General features: G+C 41.9%; 1 protein-coding gene across 1 annotated transcript in view; it reads right to left on the bottom strand.

Moving 5' to 3' along the window:
• The window catches only part of LOC125481745 (3'-5' RNA helicase YTHDC2-like), a 48191-nt gene that overhangs the window by 27965 nt on the left and 8547 nt on the right, over window positions 1-11679 (bottom strand). The window contains exons 3-4 of the mRNA XM_048593655.1: window positions 5505-5612; window positions 5124-5278 (exon numbers count right to left, since the gene is read on the bottom strand). Of these exons, the coding sequence (XP_048449612.1) occupies window positions 5124-5278; window positions 5505-5612 (263 nt within the window). The remainder of the gene's footprint in view (window positions 1-5123; window positions 5279-5504; window positions 5613-11679) is intronic.

The following is an 11679-nucleotide window of genomic DNA, read 5'->3' as shown; positions in this document are numbered from 1 at the left end:
TGTGGAAGGTTTTCTTGGGGCCTGGGATGGGAGTGAGGTGTAGGGGCTGGTGTAGCACTTCCTGCAGTTGCAGGGAAAAGTGCCGGGTGCGGCGGGCTGGAGGGGAGTGTGGAGCGGACAAGGGAGTCACAGAGAGAGTGGTCCCTCTGGAAAACAGATAAGGGTGGGGAGGGAAAAATGTCTTTGGTGGTGGGGTCGGATTGCAGAACTTTGTCTGGATTGCCTCCAATACCAGTGCATATTTATAAAAGGGATTAAAGTTCACAGCATTCTAAGTGTGGTCTAACTAATGTCTTGAATAGTTTTAGCAAGACTTCTTTATTTTTATACTCCATCCCCTTTGAAGTAAAGGCTAACATTCCACCTACCTTCCTGTTACCTGCTGAATTTGTACACTAGCTTTTTGGGATTTATGTAGGTAGGCTTCCAAATCCCTCTGTGCTGCAGATTTCTGTAGTCTTAGGACGTCTTTCTAATATCTTAGGATGCATCCTATCAGGTCCAGAAAACTTAGCAGTCACCCTCCCTCTCTTGCTATGCTTTGTTCTCCTTAATCAAAAACACTAACCCTCTTCCTTTATCCTTTTCCCACCAATCTTAAATACCTTGTCCCTTATGACACTATCTGATTAAATTCTGTTTTGAATACATCCCACAAATCTTCTGCCATGTTTCCCAATCCAATTTATAGAGTCACACAGCACGGGAACAGCCTCGACGGTCCAACCAGTCCATGCCGATTATAATCCCAAACTAGACTAGTCCAAACTGCCTGCGCACGGCCCATATCCCTCCAAACATTTATTCATCTACTTATCCACATGTGTTTTAAATGTTGTAACTGTACCTGCATCCACCACTTCCTCTGGTAATTCATTCCACACACAAACCATCCTTTATATAAAAAAATTCCCTTCAGGTCCCTTTTAAATCTTTCTCCTCTCACCTTAAAAATATGCCCCCTAGTTTTGAAATCCAATGCCTTAGGGAAAAACACCTGTCGTCATTTACCTTATCGATACCTGTCATGATTTTATAAATGTCTATAAGGTCACCTCTCAACATCCTCGCTCCAGTGAAAAATGTCCCAGCCTATCCAGCCTCTCCTTACAACTCAAACCCTCCATATTCCTGGCAAATTTCTTATGAATCCTCTCCAGCTTATTAATAGCCTTCCTAAAATAGGGTGATCAGAACTGGACATTCCAGAATAGGCCTCACCAATGTCCCGTACAATCTCGACCCATGATGTCCCAGCTCCTATACTCAAAAGATCAGAGTGGCCTGTCTAGTCACATTGAAATCAATCTTATCTAAATTACACTGAAGTCAGCTTTACATCAATCTAGAATCTTAGTACCGGTTACTGCTTTTCAAACAGGAAATTGAACATAATCATATTATATTATGATTGTTATTAAATGTTCATTCACATTTGGCTGTTAACTCATCCTAACGCTAAAAAAGTATATCCTCTTGGTTGCTCTGGATTGATGCTGCGTAACCTGCAGGTTTGAAGACAGGGCAACATACAATCCGCTAAAATTCATGCCCACTACCTACTTACACACCCTGCCCCCTTTGCAATTTTACCAGTGATAGGATGGTGCAGGGTATGTTGAGCAACTTACCCACTAACCAATCAAATAGCCCTTAAGTAGCCAATTAATGCCCAAATAAGGGAGTCATTTCTGCTGCTCCAATCTGAACAGCAACAAGGGGAACGTTTCCTACCACCCAAGTCTGGGAAACCAATCTACTGCGTACTGTAAACTTCACAACTTTAGTAATTGTTCATGAATTTAAGCAATCAACAATAACTCTTTCTGGAGTAAACTGTAAAGGGACAAGAGTAAACCATTTTAAAATAATTAAAAGCAACACGTGAATTAGCCATCCCTGGAAAGGAGGAGTTTAAGCAACATAAACAAGCTGTTTCTTAGGAGAGAGGAGGTAATAACTGCTTGATAATCTGCTACCTCATGACAAATGGACAACTAAGAGAGACTGCAGAAGGAATATCCTGAGGTAAAGGGGCTAAATTGCAGGAAAAGTTTTGGCATTGACTGTTGAAGCCACATGTAACCAGAAACATTCTGATAAGGAGGCAAGCTGCGGACTTGATGGTTCCGGAGAAGTAGTCAATATTTTGGATGGAAGAATCTAAAGGATCATCAATAATGTCACACCACAAACTTGAAAGAGGGAAAATTGTTTAAGAATTCAACTCCACAATTCTTCAGTAGAACTTATAGCACAATACTGCACAAGGATCAAATGACGAACATCCAGAGATAGACAACTGGCTGGAATCGTAGCTAAATTCCACCATTATCCAACTGGATAATAGCCAAGTTGTGAGGCTTAACTTATTAATTTGATGGTCCAATTTTGGATGTTACATGCAAGAAAGTTTTAATAATTGTTTCAGTATTTGATTGTCTGGGAGATTTCTTAATAAGTAACCAAATTAAAAGGTAGCTTGCAGTAATTTACACACAACAACCCTGTTTCTTGACCAACCCCAAAACCACTTCACCGTCCTGGCCTACCGGAATGGCCTCAAAGACTTGCCTCAGGTTCTAGCTCCAGCACAGCATGCTTTCTTTCAGCCTTGCTGCTGTAACGGGATCAAGAGTTATGGGGAGAGGGCAGGAGAAAGCTGATACATTTCTCAAACCCAGTGATCTAATGGTGGTGCAGACTCAATGGGCTGAATGACCTAATTCTGCTCCTATATCTGATGGTCTTTTAAAACCATTAAATTAAAGCAATGCAATAACCAACCAGGACCTTTGGGTCACCTCTCTATGAAGAGAGGTTCAGTAGATTAGGATTATTTACATTAGAAAGACAGAGGTTCGGGGGGACCTGATGGAGGTCTACAAAATCATGCAAGGTATGGGCAGGGTGGATAGCAAGAAGCTTTTTCCCCAGAGTGGGGGACTCCATTACTAGGGGTCAAGATTTCAAGGTGAGGGGGGAAAGTTTAAGGGAGATATGCGTGGAAAATTCTTTACACAGAGGGTGGTGGGTGCCTGGAACACGTTGCCAGCGGAGGTGGTAAAGGCGGGCACGATAGCATCATTTAAGATGTATCTAGACAGATACATGAATGGGCAGGGAGCAGAGGGATACAGATCCTTGGAAAATAGGCAACAGGTTTAGATAGAGGATCTGGATCGGCGCAGGCTTGGAGGGCCAAAAGGCCTGTTCCTGTGCTGTAATTTTCATTGTTCTTTGCGTCCATCCCTTCCATGGACAGGCTGTAACCACAGCTGTGGAGGGCCTCAAATCCTGCCAGGAATGCTGGCCACACTGGTCTCCCACCAGAAGGCCAGCCCCAGGTAGGTCGTGCAGGGCAAGCAAATTGTCTGGAAAATTCTAGGAGCTTTCTGACAACATGCTTTAGCCTTAATTAACTATCACTTGCTCGGGTTCAGGTAATCCTGCCAATTCACATCTAATCTCAGGAAAATGGCCAACAACAAATCAGCACAGCAGTCAGCAGTACTAATTTTCTTTTTCTGCTGCCCTTTGTACATTCAGGGACAAAGTCCTAACAATGAGGCTTTGTTGGATTGCTTATCGAGTCAACAAGGAATTCCCTTGAATATTTAAAAACTGAAAGAACTGCAGATGCTGTAAATCAGAAACAAAAACAGAAGAAGTTGTTGGAAAAGCTCAGCATCTGTGAAGAAAAAAAAATCAGAGTTAATGTTTCGGGTCCAGTGACCCTTCCTCAGAACTGATGGTAGCTGGGAAAACTTCAATTTATATGCAGAAAATAGGGAGGGGGATGGGGATGGGGTAGAGAGTAAACGATAGGATAGAACCCGGAGAGAGAGAAGAGCAGTTGGATAGACAAAGGTGTTGATATCAATCTGGCTAGGAGGGTGAATAGCTATTAATGGGCTCTGTTTGACTAACAATAGGTAATGGCAGGCTATATGATAACAAGGACAGTGTGTGTGGGGTAGGGGGCTAGGACATGGGAGAGTTTAGGCCCTAAAATTATTGAACTCTATATCGAGTCCGGAGGGCTGCAGGGTCCCCAAGCGGAAAACCAGGTGTTGTTCTTTCAGCCTGTGTTGAGCTTTGCTGGAACACTGACAAGCCAGAGACAGAAATGTTGGCCAGGGAACAGGGTGGTGTGTTAAAGTGGCAGGCAACAGGTAGCTCAGGGTCTTTTTTGCTAGCAAAACGTAGATGTTCTGCAAAGCGGTCACCCAGTCCACGCTTCGTTTCCCCAAATGTAGAGGAGACCACATTGTGAGCAGCAAATGCAGTAGACTAGATTCTGGGAAGTGCAGATGAAGTGCTGCTTCACCTGGAAGGTATGATTGGGCCCTTGGATACTGGGGAGGGAGGAGGTAAATGGGCAGGTGTTGCACCTTTGTCGATTACAGGGGAAGGTGCCGTGGGACTGTGGGGACCGTTGGGGGTAAAGAAAGGAGAGGACCAGAGGGAATGGTCCCTGTGGAAGGTGGATAAGGGAGGGGAGGGGAGGAGAGGGGAGGGGAATGTGTGTCTGGTGGTGGCATCTCACTGGAGATGGTGGAAATGGTATCTATATGATCTTTTGGATGTGGATGCTGGTGCGATAGTAGGTAAAGACAAGTGGAACCCTACCGTTGTTGCGGGAGGGAAGAGAAAAAGGTAAGGGTGGAAGTGCAGGAGATGGGTCAGACCCCTTGATTATTTCTTGAATTGGCAACAGATTTTTCTCTTGCTTCTCACAGGCAATTCGTGCCAAGTCAATTGTCTACTTAGTTACACCTTTCAACACAGCAGGAGTTTGATGGCTAGTTTCATCCTTTTTGTGGGTTTTATTTGACCAAAGGTAATACTGATAAAATGAAATAGTAATGGACACTCAACCAGAAGTCTGAGCAAATCATAATCTCTATTCATGATACAAGATGGTTACATTATGGAGAAAGTGAATTCATTACACCCTCCTGCACGAGCATCCATTTTTAGATAACTATGAATCCGGAAATACAACATGTAGACTGAACCACATGCTCTTGGAACTAACGAAGTAAAATGGTCAATGTGGGCAGAAGAGCAGGAAAATTGGAATAATCCCAAAATAGTCAAGTAAAGAATTGTCAAATTACCAACTGACTGAAAACACTGTCTCCGCCATCATCGAGCAAATCGTTTTCTGCTGTCAGGCTCGGGATAAATCTTTGTCTTTGATATTCAGATCTGCTGGCACTGCTGGTCTCCTTAGCTTTATACCACTCACTTAAGTTTGTTTGCTGCTTTTCCTCTGAGAAGTAGAACGTAAATTATTCTTAGCTCATGGATTTTTTTTCTAAGTATGTTTTAATGTTAACATACCGTTATTCCTGAAACACACTATATTACATTGTTAGGTTAAAGTCTTGCCAAAAGAAAAGGACTGTTGCTGAACCCTACTGGGTCAGTATTAGTTTTGTTTTTTGGAAATCGAGGAGTCAGGTAGCAACAGTATTGTTACATGTATTTGTGCTTACCTCGTTGTTTCTCTTTTTTATACTTCAACATTTCTTTGTTTGTATATCCAGTTGTACGCAAGATGTCCTCTAAAAAGAGTTCTTTTACTTCAAACGGTCTCCCCTGAACTTGATAGAAAGGCATCAAATGTTAAAAATCTGTATCTGAATTTTCTCATTTTACTCCTGATCCAATCTACAAGTGTAAATTGTCCACCACAACCAAAAGCTTTAACAAAACTTTGTCAGTTCTAGTACACATTTCCAAGTCCCTTTCAAGTCATTCATTATTCTCTCAACAACTGTGTTATGATCCCAGCTGATGTTGTTAATGGACAAGTCACATCTCAGACTGAAATCTGGCTTGATAGATCACATCTAATTTTGTTTTTGGTTACGGCAAAGTGATCTTTCGCTCAAAAATAAGCAATGTTGAAGATTTGATTTTACCAATAAAACAGAAGTTTATGAAGTAAGTGAAATGAAAAATTGGAACAGACCAACTATTTACACATATTGCACACCTTTAAAGATTTTGAAACACATGGTAAAAATATAACTGGATTAATCCAAAAAAGTATGCCTTTACATATCCCAAAAGCACCCCTTCTACAGTACTCACTCCAGTGGAAAACTGCCTTCTCTAACACTGCTATGGGCTTGCGTTAACTGTGCCTTCGACTTCCATTCTGAAAAATCTATTAGCCTCTTCCTGGTGCTTTCACATTCCTGAGCTTAAACTTCCTCAGCTTCAAATGACCTCTTCAAGGTTTTATCCTGGTCTGGAATTATTACTAAACTTATTTGAACATGATCTATTTTTATCATCTTCTCCCTTTCTCAGGAAACTGGTTGTACACATCCATATTCATTCAAGACTTCTGCAGAACTGCCTCAAACTGAAAATAAAACTTCCTTTGAGCTTTTTTATCAGAAGGAATGTTTTCCATGATCTTAAAAAAAGCAAGTCCATAAACTTCCACCAGAATGCTTAAAGTACCTTGCTCACTTGTGAATTCTCCTAATGTAAACAAAAACCCATTAGTCCTATCCCTCAAGCCTTTTTAAAGATAAAGATATTGCCATGGCTGCAGAAATTCTTGCAAGTAATTAATTAAGCCTGTCAGACACAGGAAAAAAAAGCCAATAATTCAAAATCAAGAAGTCAAACATAAATGTAAATAATCATAAAACATATATAACTCTCATACCCTACAGCACCAGATCAAATAACTTTCTCCAGAGATTCAAGCAACTTCAATAACTATGACTGAAAAATCATTTTGTCGAAGCATTTTCCAGGACAAGGTTGTTGACTTGTTCACTGAGCTGGCTTGTTTTTGTTCAGACCTTTTGTCACCATGCTAGGTGACATCATCAGTGGAGCCTCCCATGAAGCAATGTTATTCTACTCCGCTTGGAATTTACACAGTCCGGTCTGTTATGGTGAGTACCGTCATTTCCGGTTTTGATCTGTATGGGTTTGTATATGAGGTCCAATTCTATATGTTTGTTGATTGTGGTATGGGTGGAGAACCATGCCTCTAGGAATTCCCATGCATGTCTATGTTTGGTTTGGGCTACTATGGTTACTTTGTCCCAGTTAAATTGATGGCCTTCATTGTCTGAATGTACAGATATTAAGGAGAGTTTGTCATGCCGTTTTGCTGACAGCTGACGTTCACGTATTCTAATGGCTAGTTTCCTTCTTGTTTGTCCGATGTAATGATTGTGGCAGTCATTGCATGGTATTTTGTAAACCACATTTGTTCTGCATGTTGTGGGAATGGGGTCTTTAATCCTTGTAAGTGTTGGTCATAGGGTGGTTGTGGGCTTGTGGGCCACCATGATTCCTAGTGATCTTCGGAGTTTTGTTGTCAGTTCCGATATGTTCTTGATGTAGGGCAGTGTGGTCAGTGTGATAAGTCGTACAGTGTCCTCCTGTTGTTGTCTGTTCTGTAGGCATCTGTGGATGAAGTTGTGGGGATATCCGTTTGAAGCGAGAATCTTGTATAAATGTTCTTCCTCTTCCCGGCATAGTTCTGGAGTGTTCCAGTATGTTCTGACCCATTTAAATAGTGTCCTAGTGACAAACTCTCCTTAATATCAGTATATTCAGACAATGAAGGCCATCAATTTAACTGGGACAAAGCAACCATAGTAGCCCAAACCAAACATAGACACGCATGGGAATTCCTAGAGGCATGGTTCTCCACCCATACCACAATCAACAAACATATAGAATTGGACCCCATATACAAACCCATACAGATCAAAACCAGAAGTGACAGTACTCACCATAATGGACCCAACCATATAAATTCCAAGCAGTGTAGAATAAACAAAAACAAGCCACTCCACAAGCAAGTCAACAACCTCAGCCACAATCTGAGCTATAGATCTTTGCCAAAACTTTAAACTTTCCAAGACAATTTAGAAGAAATACCAAAGAAAGGGAAAGCAGCATTTATGCTGCATGAGAGAAGACTGGCGATTAGTTGACAAGTAGACTTTCTTTGGTAGAGACTTTGCAACGGATAGTGCAGCCAAATGACAGAGTTAACTGCCAAGCTGTTTAAATTTTAAACTATAGCAAGTTAACTGTAACTGGTAGAGAACTGCCCTGAGGAGTGGCTGTCACTACGTTGTTGAGTTGAAACAGGCGCAATGTGTGCATATGTTCTTTCAGTCTGCAAAGAACAGGACCCTGTTCATTAAAAATGCAGCTTTCAATTCACACAATTGCTGCACAATATGAGACCGACTGACATTCTAAATTGGTTTTCAGGGTAGTTCTTGGTACAGACAAGGTTTGCTAAAACCTTCTGAATAACATTAGATATAATTCCGCAAGTGGACACTCTCTAGAGATTTCCCAGCATGGGCTAATTGGGTACAGTCAATACCTTGCCTTTTGCAAACAGCTGAAGGGATATGCTGTTTCATAAGATCTGCCAGTCTTTGAGGCATACAGTCTACATACTTATCTTCAAATCGACACAAACTCATATATACCACATTACATATGAAGATAGAACAGCTTTATTGTTCAATGAAAGCATACTGATAGTGACAAACGCCTTTGCTGTTGCTTTCGCATCGCAGCAATGTGAAACACCTAGCTTTATATGTTTATCAAACCCATTGCTCAACTGCCCACTATGCCAGATCAGACTGGAAGGACAAGGTATCACAAAAGGGCTGAGCATCCCTCTACATTATTCACTACCTGAGAAGCCGTCCCAACATACCCAACGGTCTCCCCACAGAGTACAGGGTCACTCTGATGTCAACAAGATGTCAGGAAGTGCAAAAAAAAGTTAATAATGGTATTCATTGGTCACAATTGGATTAATTGGCCACCTGCCTTTCTCTTGTAGTCAGCAGATGACCGACTTCCCATAGCTGCTGTCACTATTTTACTGACTCTCCTATGTAAATGTTCAGAGAGCAGGCAAAATTCAGGCCATAATCTTCATTTGCTCATTGAGCTACACTCATTGAGCTAAGTCATCTGACTTAATGGAAGCGATAATGTTACATATGCAGGCCATGAAATTACAGACTGGGTGGAATATAAAACAGTTTGTGCTAAATCTCTTAATCAGAATCATGTAACAATTGGAATGGCACACAACATGAAGAAGGGTATTCCTCAATGTGAAGACAAAAAATTCAACTCAACGTACTGTGCAGTGGTCACTCCAACCACGATTGTTTGGACAGGTAGACTGGTAAGGACAAGCTCAAATAGTTCCCTTCTTTGTGATAGCAAGAACTGCAGATGCTGGAGTCAGAGATAACACCGTGTAGAGCTGGAGGAACACAGCAGGCCAGGCAGCCTCAGGGGAGCAGGAAAGATGACATTTTGGGTCGGGACTCTTCTTCAGAAAAATTTGATGAAGGGTCCTGACCTGAAGTGTCAGCTTTCCTGCTCCTCTGAAACTATCTGGACTGCTGTGTTCCTCCAGCTCCACACAGTGTTGTTCCCTTCTTAGTGTTGGTTTTCTAACCTCCACCATCTTGCAAGTACACCACCTTGCAACTGTGTTCTTCAGAAATTCACATGCTCAGGCTGCAGCAGTGCAACCCATCACTCTTTGTGATAGACATGGAGGTTCCCTCCCCCAGTTGAAGTATATTTTGTTACTTTCCAACTGTCATGACTAGATGTCTGAGATTGCAGAGCTTTAATCTGATCCATTGGTTGTCGAATTGCCTTGATCTGCCCTAGCATACAACCTCCAACATTTAACATGCAAGCATGCTGTAGCTTTACCAGGTTGACACCTCATTTTTAGCTAAGTTTGGTGCTTTTCCTGATAAGCTCTTGCATTCCTCACTGATTTGAGGTTGGTTCTTAATCCTGATAAACTGATGGAGTGAGGAATGTACAAGACCATGAGATTTATTAGGCTATTAGGTTTAAGGCTAGACAATACCACATATTTGTTTGAAGAAGGGTCACTGGATCTAAAACATCAACTCTGCTTTTTCTCCACAGATGCTGCCAGACTTGCTGAGTTTCTCCAGAAATTTCCGTTTTTGCCTCACATTTCCAGTATCTGCAGTTCTTTGTTTATTTGTTTACAAAATATTGTTTAACTGAGCCATTTCACGCATGAAAAGGTAAACTGATAGCCATATAGTCAGAGTCAGAGTCAGAGTCAGAGTCCTACAGTCCGACAGCACAGAGATAGGGCCTTCAGCCCAAACTGGTCCATGCCAACCAAAACGTCCATCCACGCTAATCCCATTTCCCTGCACTTGGCCCATATCCTTCTAAACCTTTCCTATCCATGTATTTGTTCAAATGCCTTTTAATTGTTGTTAATGTACTTGCCTCAATCACTTCCGCTGGCAGCTCATTCCATATGCGTACTATCCTCTGTGTAAAAAAAGTTGCCCCCCCGGTTCCCATGTATTCTTTCCCGTCTTACCTTAAACTGATGGACTATAGTCCTCGATTCCCCAACCCTGGGAAAAAGAATGAGTACATTCACCCTATCCAAGTCTCTCCTGATCTTATACACTACTATAATGTCACCCCTCAGTTCCCTATGCTCTACAGAAATAAAAACAGTCCTAGCTTGTCCAACTTCTCCATATAACTCAATCCCTTGAGTCCTAGCAACACTCTTGTAAATTTCTTCTGCATTCTTTCCAGTTTAGTAAACATCCTTCCTATAGCAGGGAGACCAAAACTGAACACAATACTCCAAGTGCAGCCTCACCAACATCCTGTACAATAGCAGCATAACTTCCCAACTTCTGTACTCCATGCTCTGACTGAAGGAGGCTGGTGTGCCAAACGCCTTCTTCACTGCCCTATCTACCTGTGAATGCACTTTCAGAGAACCGTGCACCTGAACTCCAAGGTCCCTCTGTTCCACCACACACCTTAAGGCCCTACCATTCACCATGAAACTCCTACCTTGATTTGACTTTCCAAAATGCATCAATTCACATACTTGTCTATTTGCCATTTCTCAGCTGATCAAGATGCTGCTGCAATTTCTAATAACCTCCCTCACTGTCCACAATATTGCCTATTTTAGTGTCATCCACAAACTTACTGATCATGCCTTGTACATTTGCATCCAAATCATTGGTTATAGATAACAAACAGCAACACTGATCCCCGAGGCACGTCACTAGTCACTGGCTTCCAGTCCGACAAACATCCTTCCGCTATTACTCTCTTGCTTCCTACCATCAAGCCAATTGTATATGCAATTTGCCAACTCTCCCTGGATTCCATGCGATCTAACCTTCCAGAGCAACCTAACATGTGGAACCTTATCAAAGGCCTTACTGAAATCGATATAGACTACGTCTACTGCCCTGCCCTCAACCACATTCCTGGACACTTCAAAGAACTCTAACAGATTTGTAAAACATGATCTCCCACACATGAAGCCATGCTGACTGCTCCTAATCAAAGCCTGTCTTTCTAAATACATGTTAAGTTTATCCCTCAGAATCTTCAAGTAACTTTCCCAACACAGATGTTACATTTACTGGTCTATAATTCCCAGGTTTTTCTTTGCAGCCCTTCTTGAATAAGGGCACAACGTTCGCTATCCTCCAGTCTTCCGGGACCACACCCGTGGCTAACATTGCTGCAAATATATCAGCCAGGGCCCTGCAATTTCTTCTCCAGCCTCTTGGACATATCTGATCAGGATCAGGAGAT

Source organism: Rhincodon typus, chromosome 3, assembly GCF_021869965.1.
Source record: "Rhincodon typus isolate 14 chromosome 3, sRhiTyp1.1, whole genome shotgun sequence".
NCBI lineage: Eukaryota > Metazoa > Chordata > Chondrichthyes > Orectolobiformes > Rhincodontidae > Rhincodon > Rhincodon typus.
This window is presented reverse-complemented; position numbering and strand designations above follow the sequence as displayed.